This window comes from Phoca vitulina, unplaced genomic scaffold (genome assembly GCF_004348235.1).
Source record: "Phoca vitulina isolate PV1807 unplaced genomic scaffold, GSC_HSeal_1.0 scaffold91, whole genome shotgun sequence".
Classification (NCBI taxonomy): Eukaryota; Metazoa; Chordata; class Mammalia; order Carnivora; family Phocidae; genus Phoca; species Phoca vitulina.
In genome coordinates, this window is record NW_022589794.1 from 2,342,624 (window position 1) to 2,360,751 (window position 18,128).

An 18,128-nucleotide genomic window follows, 5' to 3' on the forward strand; every position below is an offset into this window, starting at 1 on the left:
GGGCACACTGGGTGCTCCAGCGTGCGTTCACGGCTGCGCCCAGCCCCGCCCCCAGGGTCGCGGTCTCAGTCCCGGGGGTACACCTGGGGGGGTGTGGCTTGAGAGGGGAGCCAGCTGCACGTCCACCCCATCTGTGGTGCAGGAGGGCCTGCTTCCTCCACGTCCTCCCTGACGCCGTGGTTCTGTCTGGATTCTGGCTGTTCCGGGCTTTGATGCGTGGTGATCTCCAGCATCCTCTCGTGCTTGCTGGCCATTTCTAGGTTGGTTGAGTTGTAGGATTTGCATTTTTAAAACTACATACTGTTTCTGTGAGTTTTAAAAATAACTCCTTACCAGAAAGGCTAACCGCAGTATTACATGGAAGCGGGACGTAGCCTTAGAGGCGGTGGAGTGTGGGGCCTGGGAAGGCGGGGCCCGGGGGGTCGGCCCCTGCCTGGCTTCCTGCGGTGTGCACGCGGCGTCTGCAGACAGGAAGGGCTGTGCTGGTGGGGAATGGGGCCGGGAGGCGGAGCCCCTTCCGCTCGGTGGGGCTCCTGGTCTATCAGTAACTGGAAGAAATGTCCTGAGGGTTAGGACAATCATGGCATTTTGTTGCTAAATTAATAGGCTTCAGAGTTCCATATCCTCCTTTCCCTTGCTCTCCCTCCGTCTCTCTGAACACCTTGCGTTGGTGGGGGACATGAGCCTACATGGACACGTGCCATCAGCCTGGTCCATAGTTGCTGCTGTCCATTCTTTGGGCTGGACACCTGTATGATGATACGTGTCCACCATCACGGTGTCACACGGAGTAGATCACTGCCCCCAGTCGTCTGTTCTGCCCATTCCTTCCCTCCCCCAACCCCTGGCAAACACTGGTCTTTTCATTGCCTCCATAATTTTGACTTTTTTAGAATGTCCTAGAGTTGGAATCAGCGTGTAGCCTTTTCAGACTGGCTTCTTTCACGTAAGACGCATCTGAGGTTTTCCGTGTCTTGGCGTAGCTCATTTCCTTCTGGCTTTGAATAATACTGTATTGTTTGGATGGGATGGGTCACTTTATTTATCCAGTCACCAACTGCGGGACGCCTTGGTGCTTCCAGGTTTGGGCAATTACGGCTGAAACTGCTAGAAAGGTCCCTGTGCAGGAACTTGGTGGTAAGCGGTGGGCCCAGGAGGGCTGGGCCTGGGGTGTGGCAACTGCAGGAAGGGCTGGCTCCCGCCTTTCTGTCCGAGGACCTCCGATTCCCCAGCACATTCCAGGCATGTTCACAGGTGCCCAGGCCTACAGGGGCCCTTGGCCAGGAGGACCAGGCTCAGGCTGGCCACTGTAGCTGGCGGGGTCTGAGGAGGGAGCAGGAGTGGTGGTCTGCTCCCCACACGACAGGTCACAGGGAGCCTCTCCCCTGACAGTAGGCAGTTCTAACCTATCACAGTGCTTACCTTCCTGCCCGTTTCACTCCTACCAGGATCCTGGGGCAGGCTCCTGCAGGGACACATGCCTCTATCCTTTCTGCCTGATGTGGCCTGGCGGGGGGCTCCCCAGCAAGGGGCTGCACGTGGCACAGCCCAGGGTCTTGGGCTTGCCCCTGACAGCCCTTCACCTGGTCTGGGTCTCTGTTCCAGCACCAAGGAACCCTTGGCTCCCGTGTGGCGGGGAGGGAGAGCCTCTGTTCCCAGTGGCATAGCGTGAAGCCTCAGCATCGAGCTTCCCCGGCTCCCTGGCTGGGTTTGTCCAGGTCCTCGACTCCTGTGGATGCCCTCAGCCTGGGGTCCCATGTCCATCTCCCTGTGCCAGGGTGGGGCCCATGCCCTCAGAGCTGCTAGGGCCCGGAGGGAGAATTCACCACAGAGGGAATGTCCCGGAAGAGGGTGGTGGTGCCCTGTGTGAAGATCGGTGCTCTCTGTGGAGATGGCTCAATGCTTCCTAAAGCTGCTGAGCCCCCGAAGCTCCCCAGGTCACCCGTGACCATGCCCTTTTGTCAGCCCTGGCACATGGAGGTGGCGCTCTACCCTCCTGCAGAGGGGAGGGCTGTCCTGGGGGTCGTTCAGCACAGGTGAGCTGTCCCCTCCCACCTGCGTGATCTCCTCAACTCATCCTCACTTTTGAGCTCAGAGGAGTATGGTGTGGTCTGCGGAGACCCTTGTCAGCAACCACCAACCCACTTTCTGTGTCTGGGCCTGCCTGTTGTGGACGTTGCATATGAATGAGACCCAGCGCTCCTGGCCCTTTGCATCTGGTTTCTTCCACATCGTGGGTGCACCAGTACTTCGGTTCCCTTTGTACATGGCGTTTAGTACTTTGTGATGCCCTATTTATTTTTCTGCTTGGTTGGTCCCTGGGCGTCCCCCCACGAGAACGTGAGCTTCTGAGGCATAGTTCTGTCTTTGCGCTTCTGGTCCGTCTCCGCGCGGGCGCTTCCTGCCGCCTCCCAAGCCCTCCCGCAAGGTTTTCCCGAGGACCGCGCCGTCCAAGAGTGTCGCGTGAGCAGACGCCTGGCCACCACGGATCTGGGAGACGCGGAGTCTGGGGAGGCGCTGGTGTGCTCGCCCCGGTAAGGCCGGGCCCGCGGCGCTCCGTCTGCGGAGCACCTGCGCGCACCTGCTCGCTCCCGGGAGCCGCGTCCCGTCCCAGGCCCTAAGCCCCGCCCCGCGCCCCGCCCCAGGTTCCAAGCCCCGCCCTGCGGGACTTTTGTCCTCGCCCGGCCGCCGTCGGGCGCGCGTTCCCCTTCCGCCTTCGCCCACGTGGTCCGGCTCCGGCTCAGTCCGCGGCGCCGTGAGTGGGGCCGGGTGGGAGCGCGTCCCTCTAGTTCCGGCGAGAGTGGCCGGAGCCTTCCGGACTCCCGAGGGGAAGCCGGGCGGGGCGGGAGGGCCAGGAGGGGCAGGGGCCGCTGGGGAGGTCGGCCGCCGGCCGCGAGGGCGCCCCGGGGGAGGGGGCCGGGCCCGTGCCTCCCCAGCCGCCAGCAGCCCGCTCCCCGCCGCGCATGGCGGCCTCCAGCCTGCGGGCGGCGGCCGGGGCCCTGCGGAGAGCCTGCGGAGCGTGGAGCCCGCGCCCGGGACGGCGTCTGTTCTGGTAACGCGGCGCGGCGCCCGGGCCCCCGCTGTCCAGGCCGCGCGCCCCAGCCGCGGCGCTCACTCGGTCCGTGTCCTTGCAGCTCGCCCCCCATGGCCGGGAACGTGCAGACCCCCGCCCCCGTGGGCGCGGCGCGGGAGCAGGACCGGAAGGCCCGGAGCGGCTGGCCGGGCGGGGCCCGGGTCTGGGAGGACGCCGAGCAGCAGGCCAAGAAGCTCAAGAGCAGCGCGGACGGGGAGCCGCACAGGAAGCTGCCCAAGCGGAAGATCGTGCTGCTCATGGCCTACTCCGGGAAGGGCTACCACGGCATGCAGGTGAGGGCCCGCCGGGCCGGGGCGCCCGCTCCCCGCCGGCTCCCTTCTCCGGCCGGCTGCAGGCCGGGGCCTCAGGGCGACAGCTGCGCAGGTAGGCCGGCTCAGGACACGGGGCCTCGCTCTTCGCCCGGTGTTCGGCGTCGCGCTGCGTCCGCCGGGACAGGGTTTGCGCTGGAGCCCAAGCTGCCCCGAGCCCTGCTCTGGCCCCGGGAGGTGCGGCGCCGGGGCTTCCGCACGTCCGGAGCCCCCCGCCGCTGACCAGCCTGGGGCCGCAGCAGCGGGGGACAGGCTCCCTGTGCTCTCTCTCCCGGAGGCCGAGGGGCGGGGGGGGCCCGCCGGCGTCTGCCCTGCGCTGGAGCTCAGGCTGGGGGGTGGAACTGGGAATTCCGGAGAGCCGGGGTGCAGGAGCCCCGCCCGGGCGCAGGTACTCTCGGGCCCCTAGCGGGCTCGGGATCGCGGCTGCTGTGTTCTGTAAGCCTGCTGGAGCTCGTCTGGAGGACGGAGTGGGGTGCCGAGCCCGGGGCGTCTGGCCAGGGCGCTCACCGGGGGGTCTAGTAATTCTCACCGGGAGCAGCGGGAGAACGGGGGTTCTCCGGGTCTCGTTTTAAGGAAGAGTGTAGGTCACACGGGGGAAACTGATGTCGCGGTGTGTGTCGACTCCTCAGGAAGGGACGCACCAGCCCTGTTGCTCTGTGTGGGCGACGAAAGGCTTTTGTGACGGGTTTTGAGGAGGTGCGTTTGTGCTTTAGGCACCGCCTTGAGAGCTTTGCTGTGTCTCAACAGCTTCTGTGTGCCTCAGTTTCCACGTTAGGGAACTGGGGGGTTGGAGAGTGATGGGCTCACCGTGCTGGTGGGAGGACACATTGGGAGCCTGGCACTCGGCCGCCTTCCCCGCTGCCGCAGCCCTGCCCAGCCCTGCCCCTGCGTGGGGGTGTTTGAGCAGCATTTATTTATGACCTGACGCTTGCAGTGGGGACCGCAGGGTAGACCTTGGGAAGAACTTCCCCTGTGGTGATCTTGGCAGATGCTCATCCGCCCTCGTGTCCCTGGCGTGGGGGTTTTCTCTGAGAAGCGCCAGAGGGGGTCCCGTGACCTCATTGATGTGCGGGGTCCTGCAGGCCCTGGGTTGTGCTTAGGGCACCCTGAGAGGATAGTGTTCAGAGGTTCTAGAAGCAGTGGGTGTCGTACGGGCTGGTCCCATGAGCTGAAGGGATACCGAATCCAGCCCTGGCATCCTGGGGTGGGTTTCCTGCTTTGAGTCAAGGGGTCTGCCTCCCCGTGTGATAAGGGGGGTGTCCCTCTGCAGCCCGCTGCTGCCGACAGATGGGTCTCTGGCCAGAGGGGCGCTGGTTTCAGACCTGACCAGGTGGGAGGAAACTGTCGGGTGATGCCCTCTGTGGGCTGTTTGACCTGGCTGCCCAGGGTGGGGTGTTTCTAGAGACTGGGTACTCTCAGGTAACCGTCCCACTTGCCACGGGACGGGGAAGAGCCACGGTGTATTCCCAGGGCCGCAGATGTGGGCCCAGGACCCAGGCGCCCTGCGGGGAGCAGCTCAGGCCCAGGGTTCCCATCTGTGGGCAGCGACTAAGTGAAGAAAACTGGTTTTCTATTCGTTCTTTCAGAGGAATGTTGGGTCCTCACAATTCAAGACCATCGAAGATGACTTGGTGTCTGCCCTGGTCCAGTCGGGTTGTATTCCTGAAAATCACGGCGAAGACATGAAGAAGATGTCCTTCCAGCGGTGCGCCCGGACAGATAAGGTAGGCGCCATCTCTGCCCCCCCCCCCCCCCCGGCAGGTTCGAGCAGCACCTGAAGCTCCTGGTCTGTCCGTCCTTCACACCACACGTCAGCGTCTTTATTCGTCAAGACTCTTGGCTGTGAATGACAGATGCACAGACCAAACTAGCCGTCACCTTGTGTCACCAGGAAGTTCTCAAGCATTTCCAGTCCGGGTGTGGCTGGACCTGGGTGCTCACTGCGGGCCAGGCTTTGTGTCCGTGCCTTCTCCTGCGTGGCCCCTGCAGGTGGCCGCACGGTGGTCACGATATCCACGCAGCTCAGGCTTGGCAGTACATAGAGGATTGAATGTCCCGTTTTCCAAGAGGGGAAAGGAAAGAGGTGATCCTGCTGTGAGTCATCTGTTTCAGCTTAGTTTGTCCAAGACAGTCTTTTGTCACTGTAATAGGGAGAACGCAGTTCCCGTTGTGTGTGCGCGCGCATGTGTGTGCGTGTCCCGGCTTGGCAGTCCGCTACGTACTCCACGCTCATGGTGCGTCACCACCACACTGGCCGCGTCTCGTGGACCAGGGAGCCCCAGTGGCTGTGGCCCCGTGCTGTCCACTCGGTCCCAAGATTGGGTCTCAGCGCACTTACTCACTGCCTCACACATGAGTCCTGGGCTCAGTCTCGCCCTGTCATGTTTCTGGGTGTCGGTCTGGCATGGGCAGCAGCTCCCCAAGGAGAGTGGAGGGGAGCTGGGCAGGCGGGTAGGGCAGAGGCACAAACCTCAAGCTCTTCTCCGGTAGTTATGAAACGCAGAGTGCACCACATGCCTTTTGCCCCCGCTCTGCAGCCCTGACCCTGGGATGCTCCTGTGGCCGCCTGAGGTCCCTGGGGATGTGACACAGACACGGGCTGGTCAGCGTCCTGAGCAGCCAAACAACGCCCAGGTCCACAGGTACCAGATCCCCTGGGTTCACGCGCCAGGTGGGGCCACAGAACTGGTGCGTCGTACGGATAGCGGAGAACAAACGCGGGACTGTGGGTTCGCGTCTCGTAGGTGACGCGGTAACGTTTCCCACGGCTCAGGCGAGGGTCCTGTGGTTCCTACAGTATCCCTTTTCTTTTTAATTGGCCTAGTGACAGTTCTCTGCTAGTTTTCAAGGCAGAAGGAAAGCAGATAACTAACGGAGAGAGCGTTTCAGAGCGAGGTGCCTAACCCAGTGTTGTTGGAGATTGTTCTGTTCAGATGTGTTTTCCTCTTACAGTTTGGGGAACCTGAAGAAACCCGAAACTTCCGACACTAACATCCCAGCTCATCTCTGCACTTGTGCATCCAGCCCCGTGGATGAGGAAATGATAGCATTTTCTTGGTTTTTATTAGATTCTTTAAAAAGCAGCTTTACTGAGATACAGTTTACTCCTTAGAGTTTGCCTGCCCAGTGTGTGTGAGCCAGGGGATTCTAGTATGTTCGCAGAGTTGTGCGGCCGTCCCTGCCGCTGGTCTGGGGACACTTTCATCTCCCCAGAAAGGACCCCAGGCCCCTTAGCCATCTCTCCCGCCCCAGCAGCACATCCAGAATGTTTTCATTTACGCACATGATTAATACAAAAACATAGTGGTGTTACTCATCTCCGTTCTTTTTTTTTTTTTTAATTTTGCTTTTTTAAGTAATCTCCACACCCAGCATGGGGCTTGAACCCACAACCCTGAAATCAAGAGTTGCACGCTTCACCAACTGAGCCAGCCAGGCATCCCCATCTCCCCAGTTTTTTACTGGGAAAAATGTCAGTCCTGCAGATGTGTGGGGAGTATCGCAGTGGACGCCGGACCAGCCCTCCCCTCGATTCAGCAGTGATACCGTTTTGCCACATTTGTTTCCTCTTTACGCCCTTTGTTCCCCTTAAACCGTTTGAGAGTCCGTTGCGGACCTCATTCACCCCGGAAGCTGCAGGCCTGAACGTGCAGGGATGGCAGCGCCCCTGGGAGTTCCCCTCGGGCGGTCCAGCGCTGCCGGGGTGCGGCTACCACACGCCTCGGTCTGTTACTGACCCAGCGCCTGAGCCGCGGTCGGCCTGCGTGCCTGCTCCCGTCCTTGGAGCTCCCTTTGATCTAAGATGGTCTTCTTGTCGCTTTTTTTTTTTTTTTTTTTGGTTCTTACATGATGTTTTTGGACAGGTGAGGCCAGTAGTTTTTTTTTTATTTTTATTTTTTTAGATTTTTTTATTTGAGAGAGAGACAGAGATAGTGAGAGAGAGCACAAGTGGGGAGGAGAGGGAGAAGCAGGCTTCCCGCGGAGCAGGGAGCCCGATGCGGGGCTCAATCCCAGGACCCTGGGATCATGACCTGAGCCGAAGGCAGACGCTTAACGGCTGAGCCACCCAGGCGCCCGAGGCCAGTAGTTTTGACAAATGTTCTCAGTCAGGATTTGTCCGACCGTTGTCATGACTGGATTCGGATAAAGCTTTGGGCAGGGATGTTACGTGTGCTGTAGTCGATTTCTTGGCACGGGTTTGTGGAGCGTTTTCCGATGATGCGTGTGCGGTGATGTGGGTGGTGCTGAGCCGCACGCCTGCGTGTCTGCGCCCAGGACGGCACCCCGCCCCCCAGGAGCCGTCCTGTCCACTTCCCTGTCCCCACACGGCCCTGCCATGCTGACCGTCCACACAGCTGGCTTTTAGACAAAGGCCCGGCGTCAGGGGGAAGCGTGCTCACCCCGCTGGGAGTTGCCTGTGTAACCAGCTCCCCTTCGCTGTCCACGCCGTCCCCCCGTCCCTGTTCCACAGGCTAACTGCTCTCCTGACTTAGATGGCACAGTGGTCCCCCCCCGGTTTGTGGGGGACGCGTTCCAGGACCCCTGGTGGATGCCTGGCCTGTTGCTGGTGCCGAAGCGCCGTGATACGGTGAGCTCGTAAACGCGGCCCGGGGAGAGATGGGCAGTGGTCGCTCGGGGCAAACCAGGATGATGACAGCCGGGCGCTGGCCTGGAAGTTGGGCGAGCGTGGGCTCTCAGAAGGCCTCTGGGTCGCACCCGTTGTCCCCACGATGAGGGGAGACGAGATGGGGGGTGCGGATGGCGTGGGCTTGTGCTGGAGCGCGAGGTGGAGCGTCCCCAGCGCGGGTGAGCGGGCAGCTGGAGCGGGGACGGCGACACCATGGGCGAGGTGGGGCGACCACTCTTCCTTGCCTGGCCTCCCATTCTCCTAAGGAAATCGCTTGCTCTTTTCCCCACGTCGTGCGGAGTCCGGGCCGAGGGGGCCTTCATTTCCTACGTGCGTGACGTGTGTTTCGCAGGGCCCTGAGGCCATCGGTGATCCTTCCCCAGTTGTGCTCGCCTGGCTCTTTGGCGGACTGAGCGCCATCCTCGGGTCTCACCAGCCCCTCAAATGCGTTTCTAAAGCCAGAACTCGTACAGGAAACGGTGCAGCGTTGGCGTGGTCCTTGGTCCAGGAGACCCCCTTACCGAGGGGGCGCCTGACCCTTCTGCTTCCTTTGCAGGGTGTGTCTGCGGCCGGCCAGGTCGTGTCCCTGAAGGTGTGGCTGATTGACGACATTTTAGAAAAGATCAACAGCCATCTTCCGCCTCACATTCGGATACTGGGTAAGCGTAGCAGGGCAGGGCCGCGTGCCGCGTGGTGGCTGGTCTCACAGGGACGTGAAGCCTCACCAGATTTGTCTGGTGTGGAATCAGGACGCCGGGGCGGTTGCTGAGCGGTTGGTAGGAGAGGTTGTGAGTCAGCTCAGAGGTCGCTGTCCCCTCCTCCTGAAGGGATGAGCTGGACACACGCTTGGGAGCTCCCTTCATGGCAGCGCCTTGTTTGAACCAAGCACTGGACGCAAAAGTCCCGATTCGGTAAAGCTGAAACGGGTGAGGATTCCCTTTTATAACAAGCCTGACAAACAGGATTTTTAAGTTTTTGTTAAAACGATTTCATCTGACTCTCTCATTTTGAGTGGCGTGCACGGGCCAGTTGTTTCCCGTGTTCTCGGGTTGGTTGGTTGGCGTAGACCTCGCCGTCTGTTGCTTTTTGTCTCTTCTGTGCTATTCTTTTCTTCTGTTTGTTGTTTTGGATTAATGAATGTTTTTCATAATTCCATTTAATTATCACCTCGGTTGCCTTGTCAGGTGTAACGCGCTGTGGTTTTTTGGTGGTTGCTTGGGGGGGTTAAACCAGGAATTGGCAGACCGTCTGTAGCAGGCCAGGCTGTGTGGCCAGCTGACCTTGATCTCGGCCCCACGCGCCCCTTGACTTTAACTGTGCCCTGCCGCCCCGTCTTTGCAGATGGGCTCTTTGGTGGCCTTGGTGGCCGTCTCTGTTAGAGCGTCTTTCTTACCTCGCGTTTTGTAGCATTCGAAGACGACGGCAGCGTCCCGCCTCCATCCCCCCGGCCTTGCAGCTGATGGGGGCCTATCGTACGACCACGTGTGGTACCAGCCACGCTGCGCTGTTTTTCCTTTAAGCAGCCAATTGAAAAAGTCTTTTGAGATGTAACTGACGTATAACGAAGCCCGTGTTTAAGCGCATAGCTTTGACGTGCGCACGTGTGTGTGCCCACGCCTGTGGAACCATCCCGGGTAGGACCGTGAGCTCCTCCGCCCCACCCTCTCCTCACGGGCCACCACTGATCTGCGTTCTGTTGCCGTAGGTTAGTTCATGCTCTTAGTGCTTTACTGAACAGAATCAGGTCCCACGTCGGGCTGCTTTCACGGAGCCGGTGTGTGGACCCCGTCACGCGGGCGTGCCGCTCGTGGTTTCTCCATGTGCCCCCGAGGGCACTGGGATTCTGCACCGCCACGGACAAAGCTGCCACGGGCATCTGGCGCAAGTGAACGGAGATTGTTACCATGAAGTCGGTAACGCTTACTAATTACTTTGTCTGCTACCGGACGTCAGTGTTTGCGGGTGAGGTGGCTTTTGTTTGCTGTGCTGGGGTCTTTCTCTGCCTGCAGGGAGGGTCCCCTCCCGGGACACTCCTCTTTGAGTAAACCCTCCTGAAGGCCCCGTGATGCGTTTGCACCGGAAGGTCTTCCATGGAGTCCACAGATCGGGCCCCAGTTTTGCTAAAACAACACCGAATCCCGTACAGTTACCGCAGTGTCGGCACTCCTCATGCAACCTGGCACGCGGGGTGGTTTCCCTCGTTGTGGCCTCGGAGCGCGGCCATCAGGCAGCCCGGGTGCTGATCCCGGCAGACAGCCACCTGCACGACGCATCCTGGCGATGCTCGGTGCAGACAAAAGTGAATTTTCAATGCCAGGCGACAAGGAAAACCTGAAATTACCCCCAAATGAAACACGACAGTAGAGTGACAGCGAGGAGGGCAGGAGCCCTGGGGCTGGGCCGGCTGGAGGTGCCCGTGGGGCCCTGGTGCAGCTCTGGCAGCACCCCCGGGTCCGGGTCCTCGCCAGTAGCTGTGTGTCGTCGGGGAGATTCTCTACGCACACGTACGCTTCTGTGCTTCTCACGCACGAGTGGAGCCCTGCGTGCTTCGTTCTGTCTTTATTCTTTCACTTCCTAGTTAGCGTGTTTGTTGAGCACTTGCTGGGTCTGTCCGCTCTCAGGGTGCAGGGCCTCTGGCATTCGGGGGCTGCCTGCTGCCTCGTCCTGCCGACGTTCTGGAACGTGTGTGATCGTGTTTCTCTTGCTGGACTTCGAAGTTGTCTGTAGTAGTTGTTGTTGTTCTTAGCCCTGCTGCTGCCTGGTGGCCTCGCGTAGGACAACCCATAGGGCATGGTTTTGGGTCCACAGTGGATTCCGTGGAGAGCTGCGCAGGGCGTGAGCATACGCTTCCCTGCCCCTCTGTGAACCCCGGGTTTTAATAAACCGCCGGTGTTTCTGATGAGTTGGTTTGCATAACTCTGCCGTTGAGCGTCAGGCGCGTGCAGGTTCGGTGCACGGAGGCCGGGCCCACGTCTGGTCCAGGCGCTCGTTGGCAGGGAAGCGTTGTCCTCACTTGCCTCCTCTCCCCCCAAGGACTGAAGAGGGTCACGGGCGGCTTCAACTCCAAGAACAAGTGTGACGCCAGGACCTACTTCTACATGCTGCCCACGTTTGCCTTCGCCCACAAGGACCACGACGTGCAGGACGAGAGCTACCGGCTGAGCGTGGAGACGCTGCGGCGCGTCAACGGGCTCCTCGCCTGCTACAAGGGCACGCACAGCTTCCACAACTTCACCTCGCAGAAGGGGCCCCGCGAGGCCAGCGCTCGGCGCTACATCCTGGACATGTTCTGCGAGGAGCCTTTCGTGCGGGAGGGCATGGAGTTCGCGGTGATCAAGGTGAAGGGGCAGAGCTTCATGACGCACCAGATCAGGAAGATGGTCGGCCTGGTGGTGGCCATCGTCAAGGGCTACGCCCCCGAGAGCGTGCTGGAGCGCAGCTGGGGGGAGGCGAAGGTGGACGTGCCCAAGGCGCCGGGGCTTGGCCTGGTCCTGGAGCGCGTGCACTTCGAGAAGTACAACCAGCGCTTCGGCAACGACGGGCTGCATGAGCCGCTGGACTGGACGCGGGAGGAGGCGGGGGTCACGGCGTTCAAGGAGCAGCACATCTACCCCACCATCATCAGCACCGAGCGCCACGAGCGGTCCATGGCCCAGTGGCTGAGCACCTTGCCTGTGCATGACTTCAACGCCAGTGCCCACGCGGCCGCCGGCCCAGGCACCAAGGTGGGGGCTGGGGACGTGGGGCTGGAGGCCGGGGCTCCCTTTCAGGCTCTCGGCCAAGCTTCTCACCCGCTCTACACTGATGTCCTTGTGTCCATTGTGCAGACGAGCAAGCTGAGGCGCAGAGAGGTGCGTCAGGCTCTCGGGGTCACGCAGCACGGACGAGCAGGGCCAGGGCGTTGGAACGGGTGGCTGGCGACCCCACAGTGCTGCTTTGTGTTTGCTCCCCACTCTGTGCCTAGTGACCTCGGACAGAGGCTGCGCTCGGGGGCCTGCCTTCCCGTCCGTGGGACGGAGGTGTGAGGACGAACACTGTGAGGTCCTCAGTGCGTGTATGTTGTCACACCTGCTCTGGAACATGGGGTCCCTTGAGAGGCACGTGGGGTGCTTGGTGCCCGCTCCAGGTGGTTGCTGTCTGATGTGCCCTCCTGCTAGGGCCACGGCTCCAGGCGGCTCGTCCCTGCCAGGAGCATGTTAGGAGGAGGGCACGTGTGTGAGGCCCTGGAGCTAACCGTAGTCTGCAGCTGGAGTCTTTCCCTGGGGTGGGAGACGTCCCTGAGCCTGGGTTCTCTGCTGGCCCAGCAGCTCTCCACGGGCGCAATCCCACCTGGAGCGCTGGGAGAGCGCTTCCTGTCGCCTTCGCGCCCAGAAGAGCATGCTCCTTCCCGCACACCTGGGGTTGTAAACCCACCCACGCAGGTAGGGTAAGCCGGCCAGGTGGGCCAGGTGTGGAAGAGCAGGTGTGCAGGTGCGACGACGAGGGGCCGCGGCATCAGGGAGGTGATGGGGATCGGACCCCGGCAGGCGCGAGCACTCCTGCCCCGTCTCACGGCCACGTCGGGGGGAGGGCCACGCCGGGAGAGCTGAAGCTTTCCCAGGAGACACAGGCATTCTGGGATTTTATGTGGAATCTTCTAGTCTGTGAGTGTTGGTGCCGAGTTCTCCCAGGCACTGTGAGGCCGGGTGGAGTGTGTGTGCAGATTCGAGCTGGGGGCCAGACGTGCCCTCTGCTGGACTCCCCCTGGGACAGGCTCCTGCCCCCTGCTGTCTTCACACCTGAGGGAGGGCCTGTGCTCGTCCCGCTGGGAGTAGCCCCGTTTTGTGTCCCCTGAGGGGATCTGATGGAGCCCCGTGACGATCCCCTTGTCCCCAGCCTTGGCTTTCCCTGAGCAGGTCAGGTTCTGGAGCTGTTGGTGTGGGGGCCAGGAGTCAGGCTGAGACCAAGTGCTTGCCCATGTGCCTGATGACCAGCCGGGCTGGGGGGCGGCCCCGATGCTGAGCCCCCCGCGGACAGCCCCCCCAGGGGGGAAGCACCCACACTTTGTTCTTGTTCTGCAGGTGCCTGGCCCCCCAGGAGACAGTGACTGAGGTGGCGGCCACCCGCTGGAGCGCCTTCAGGCTGGCCCAACGTGCGCCAGGAGCCCCCGCCGCCGCCGCGGGCCGACCTCCCGACATGGGGGAGCCGCGCTGCCGCCGCGCAACCTCAGGGTCTTGAGACCTGCATCACGTTGGGTTTCCTCACAGGGAGGACCTGCTGCGAATCTGTTCTCAGCTCACGCATTAACCGTATACACCTCAGCATGTAAAGACACTATTTTTTTAAAGATTTCTTACTAAATGAGTATAAACTTTGCTAAAGTCACGCCGTTTTTTTTACCTTCACTTAGTCTTTGCTATGCGTGTAGCCTCCAGAGAGGGGAGGGAGGGAGGGAGTGCTGCGTGCTGTTAGGGACAGAGGGGCTTGGTGGGCGGAGGCCGGAGCAGGTGGGCACAAGAGGCTCCTACGGGACTGGCCGTCAGGCCCTCAGGACCGGGCTTGGTGGCTTGGCTGCGTAGCCCTTGCTCATGGTCACGTCCACCCCAGCCCTGCCCACGTCCCAGGTGGGAGGAGGGGGACAGACGAGGGGACAGACGTGGCCCTCGGCGAGCTCTCCCAACAGAAGACCCACCAGTAGCTTCTTCCCCTCATTGTCGAGGGCATGTCATGGGGTCCGGTCTAGCTGCAAGGGATGCTGGGAGATGCCTTTTACCAAACGCTATAGCACAGCCCAGAAGTGACCTGTCAGCGAGGAAGGGGGATTGGGTGACGGGCAGGCCCTGGGCATGTCTGCAGAAGGCACGGGCAGTGTCCCATGGGGAGGTGGTGTGTTCTGTGTGTGCGTGCTGGTGTTCATGCGTGGGCACGTGAGCACACACCTGATGATGCGTGCACGCACGAGACATACGGCGTCTGTACCCATGGGTATGCGCGTGTGCTTGTGAGTGCACGGTGCCCATCTGCACAGCTGTGTGCACGCATGTGGCGTTGGGGACGTGCGTGGGCACACCCACGTGTGCACGGAACCGGGCAGATCTCTTCCAGGGCTTCTTGCGGGTGGACAGACAGGATGGCGTGAGTATCATCAGGAAGACCACTGAGAATGCTGGTGGTGGCCGGAGTGAGGGGCGGTGTACAGAGGGTGAGTGAGGTGTGTGGGGCCAGAAAAGCAGCTGGGCTTCCTGCTGCCAAGGGGACGGAGGTGAGCACAGGAGGGAGGACAGAAGGCTGCCTTGGGCTTCGGGTTTAAGGGACTGAGGACCTGGGGCCGTTAGCAGATGGGGCCGCTGGGGAAAGGCGGTCTGAAGGAGGTGCGGAGCTTGGCATTACGCGTGGTAATGGGCTCCGGGATAACCAGGGCTCTTTGCTGAGTCATTTCCAAGGGTAGAAAATCAGCCCAAATAACTGCTGGGACCACCGCTTCTCCCATGAAAGGCTACAAGGGCTTGGTTTGAGCATCAGTCAAACCTCTAGAATAGATAACTCCCAACTGTGACTCCAGGTAGTGAATGGATGACCTGTGTAACCACCTTGGAGGATCCCTGGGAGGGCAGCATTTTAAGGTAACGAATATGCTTGCAGCAACGGTACAGAAGAGAGAAGCCCTTCCCTCACTGGTTCCTAGGGCCTCTCGCAGAGAGCTCTGTGCATAGATGAGCCCATCTGATCCGTCTCTTCACACAGATGGTGGCTTACAACGCACTTGACTCTTGCTTGTCCCAACGTAGCATGGCTTTGCGGTCGTGAAAGTCTGCATTGTTCTTGCTGGTGGCTCTAGTACTATCCATGCCACCCCGCGTGCTGCCGGGCCTTTGTCCGGACCATCCCTATACGTCCTTGTTCATGTGTGTGAGTAGCCGTGGATGCAGAATCAGTGGTCTGATGGGTTTCTAGTGGCCACTTGGCTTTGATGGCTCCTCCCCTCCATAGAGCCCTGCCGACATCGCATGACGGTACCTGCCCCTCACTCTCTCCAGAACCTCAGGGGAGCAAGCCTGACCTTGGGGCCAGCCTTTTCCTGGGTTGCATGATCCTTCCCTGAGCATGGAAGGCGCAGAAAGTTAGGGCCGGGATCTGCATAGTCAGGGGGTCACATGCCAGAACGCAGCGTTACCCCAAGGACACAGGAGAGCAAGAACCTGCACCTTCTTTCCCTGCCCAGCTGCCTGCCGGGTCCCCATATCGGCTAGCATGTAAGATGGGCACGCGAGTCAGCACCTGGGAAGCGACGGGAAATCTCGTGAGCTGCTCTCTATGTGTTTGGGACCACGCAGGTGTCTGAGAGGGAAGACATCACTGTCTGGTTCTGTGTGTGGTTGGGCAGATGTTTTCTTCAGCAAATTTGGGGTTTACAGATTGCTGGGGGTGGGGGGGCTCAAGGACCTGGTTTTGGACTGGACCAGATCCCCTGGAATGTTTCCCAGAACAATACAGAACTGGCCCATTGAGGCACCTGCTCCTCATGCTGCCTCTGGAGCTGGGGGGACCAGAGGACCCCCCCCACCATGGCCACACACCTGGAGCAGCTGACAAGCTGCTCAGAGCTGTGGCCCAGGGGGAGGGGCTCATGTCAGGAAGCCACCAGTGTCCATGGCTCCATGTTGACGGCCACCCAGCACTGGGCCTCCCTTGCAGGAGAGATGTTTGTCAGCCCTGCTTTCGGGCAGCAAGTGCAGCAGGAAGGAGGTGGCCTCCTCCCTCCCACTGCCAGTCTTGCACAAATGCAGCGAACAGAAGGGCCTCACTCAGCCGGGACTCTGGCAGATCGAGTTTTAACTTCCGGCTTCACCAAGTAGGAGGGTGGCACAAGGGTTCAGAGCCAGCCCCTACCTAGGCGATTCAATTGGACGGAGAATGTTCTTTTGACCATGGCTCTGGAACAACTGCTCAGTGCAACTGCCCACTCCTGCCTCCTTTTTACTTTTTATTTTATTTATTTTTTAAAGATTTTATTTATTTTTTGACAGAGGACACAGTGAGAGAGAGAACACAAGCATGGGGAGAGGGAGAGGGAGAAGCAGGCTTCCTGCTGAGCAGGGAGCCCGATGCGGGGCTCGATCCCAGGGTCCTGGGATCATGACCTGAGCCGAAGGCAGACGCTTAACGACTGAGCCACCCAGGCGCCCCTCCTGTCTCCTTTTTATAGCCAGGGTTTGTTTTTCTAAAATTTTCAGTTTAACATCAGAGGGCATTTGCACCTGCACTTTGCTGAGGTGCTTTATTGCATTAGTCTTCTAATTTTTCTTTTTTAAATTTTTAAGATTTTTAAATTTTTTTTTTTTAAAGATTTATGTATTTGAGAGAGAGAGAATGAGAGAGAGCATGAGAGTGGGGAGGGTCAGAGGGAGAAGCAGGCTCCCCACTGAGCAGGGAGCCCGATGCGGGACTCGATCCTGGGACTCCAGGATCATGACCTGAGCCGAAGGCAGACGCTTAACCAACTGAGCCATCCAGGCGCCCCTAATTTTATTTTTAAAGTAATCTTCACACCCAATGTGGGCCTCGAACCCACAACCCTGAGATCAAGAATCCCACACTCCACCAGACTGAGCTGGCCAGGTGTCCCTAGGCTTCATTTTTTTTTAGATGAATTTTGTATTGAGACAATTCACATACCATAAACGCATCCTTTCAAAGTGCACAGTTCAATGGTTTTTGGTACATTCACGAAGTTGTGCAACCATCGGCGCTACCTAATTCCGCAGCATCTTCACCAGCCCCCAAGGGCAATCCCACATGCAGCCAGTCAGCCCCCACCCTCCCCCCAGTCCCCGGGCCGTGGCTAACCTACTGTCCCCTCTAGGGCTCTGCCTATTCTGCACATTGTACATCAGTGGGACCCCACAGCGCGCGGCCTGCTGCGTCTGCTCGCGCCCGCCGAGGGCCGAGTCTTCAAGGTCCATCTGTGCCGTAGCAGGTGTCCACACCCAGCGCCCTGGATCCGCCCATCAGCCGGCGGGTGGACAGCGGGGCCCCTTCCCCGCGAGCCGCGGGTTCGGACTGTGCCGGACCGTGTGCGGCAGGCGGTGGCCGCGTCGTGGGTTCGCGCCCCCGCGGGCTGCACGGGCGGCGGGGACAGGAGATCTCCGTGCGGACCCTAAGCCCCTCATCTATTCTGCCGGCCCCTGGCCCGGGGTCTGATCTGCAAACGTCTCCTCCCATCCGGGGCCCGTCTTTTCTCGGCGGCGTTCACCGCGCCAGCCCTCTCCAGTCTGATGCTGTCCGCGGGCCCCGGGAGCTCCCAGCCCCGCCGCCCTTCGCGGCCGCAGCCTCGCCCCACGCACGAGTCGGCGGGGCGCCTCCGCCGCCGGCCCGTCGGCCCGCCCCTCGCCCGGCCGCTCTAGCCCTCCGCCCGTCTCGACGCCTCCCGCCGCGCGACGTCACTTCCGGCTCGCCGTAGCGGGCGCGCCGCCGCTTCCTCCGCTCGCGGCCCCGGATGCGCCGAGCGGAGCGGCGCCGCCTCGACTCCGGCCCCCAGGTCTCGGCCGGACGCGGCAGGAGTGCGGTCCAGGCTCCGGTAGGTGAGGGCGCGGCGTGGCCGGGAACGGCGGGGGTCAGGGTCCGGAGTCGTGTGGCGCGCGCCCCGGCCTTTCTGGAGCCCTTTCCCTCCACCCCCGGGGCGTGTAGTTGGGGGCCCGCCGGGGTGGGGGGGCGCTGCCGGGAGTGGGGGTTGGAGGTACCGGGGGTGGAGGTGGCACTGGTGTGGCGCGGAGACGCGGCACGCGAAGACCGGAGCGCCGGGGCGGGGGGGGGGGGGGGGGGCCGGGGGGCGGGGGGGGGCCGGGGATGGGGGGGGGGCGCTGGGGCTGTGGAGGGGGCGCTGGCGCGGCGCGGAGCCGGGGCCCGCGGTGACAGGGCGCCGGGGCTATGAGGAGCGCTGATGCGGAGACGCTACCCATCCGGACGGGGCGCCGGGGGTGGGTGGGGGGCTCTGGCGCGGAGACGCGGCCCGCGGTGATGGGGCGCCGGGGTTGGATGGGGGGCGCAGGCGGTGGGTGGGGGGCTCTGGCGCGGAGACACGGCCCGCGGTGATGGGGCGCCGGGGTTGGATGGGGGGCGC

The 18,128-nt window shown here is 61.3% G+C and overlaps 2 protein-coding genes across 7 annotated transcripts in view; both read left to right on the top strand.

The window, feature by feature from the left end:
- Positions 1 to 3: 3 nt before the first annotated feature.
- On the top strand, positions 4 to 13,078 carry PUS1 (pseudouridine synthase 1). 3 transcript variants are annotated; one of them, XM_032396376.1, is made up of 6 exons: positions 2,714 to 2,755; positions 3,135 to 3,366; positions 4,989 to 5,126; positions 7,874 to 7,990; positions 8,586 to 8,688; positions 11,063 to 13,078. In XM_032396376.1, the coding sequence occupies exons 2-6, from the start codon at positions 3,145 to 3,147 to the stop codon at positions 12,052 to 12,054; spliced, it is 1,572 nt and encodes a 523-aa protein (XP_032252267.1). In that variant the 5' UTR covers positions 2,714 to 2,755; positions 3,135 to 3,144; the 3' UTR covers positions 12,055 to 13,078. The 3 variants fall into 3 exon arrangements, with proteins under 3 accessions (XP_032252268.1, XP_032252267.1, XP_032252266.1); XM_032396375.1 differs by lacking the exon at positions 2,714 to 2,755 and adding an exon at positions 2,970 to 3,052; XM_032396377.1 differs by lacking the exons at positions 2,714 to 2,755; positions 7,874 to 7,990 and adding an exon at positions 4 to 2,534.
- A 4,394-nt stretch (positions 13,079 to 17,472) lies between these two features.
- EP400 (E1A binding protein p400) overlaps positions 17,473 to 18,128 on the top strand; it is a 97,160-nt gene continuing 96,504 nt past the window's right edge. For all 4 annotated transcript variants that reach the window (XM_032396306.1, XM_032396305.1, XM_032396307.1 and 1 more), the window contains exon 1: positions 17,473 to 17,585. The gene's annotated coding sequence lies outside the window, so the exon portion shown is untranslated. The remainder of the gene's footprint in view (positions 17,586 to 18,128) is intronic.

Excerpts from the sequence above, each read along its gene's own strand:
- PUS1 (XM_032396376.1), top strand. The coding sequence starts at position 3,145 with ATGGCCGGGAACGTGCAGACCCCCGCCCCCGTGGGCGCGGCGCGGGAG. Across the intron at positions 7,991-8,585 it reads TGCCGAAGCGCCGTGATACG|GGTGTGTCTGCGGCCGGCCA; the intron begins GTGAGCTCGTAA and ends CTTCCTTTGCAG. Across the intron at positions 8,689-11,062 it reads GCCTCACATTCGGATACTGG|GACTGAAGAGGGTCACGGGC; the intron begins GTAAGCGTAGCA and ends TCTCCCCCCAAG.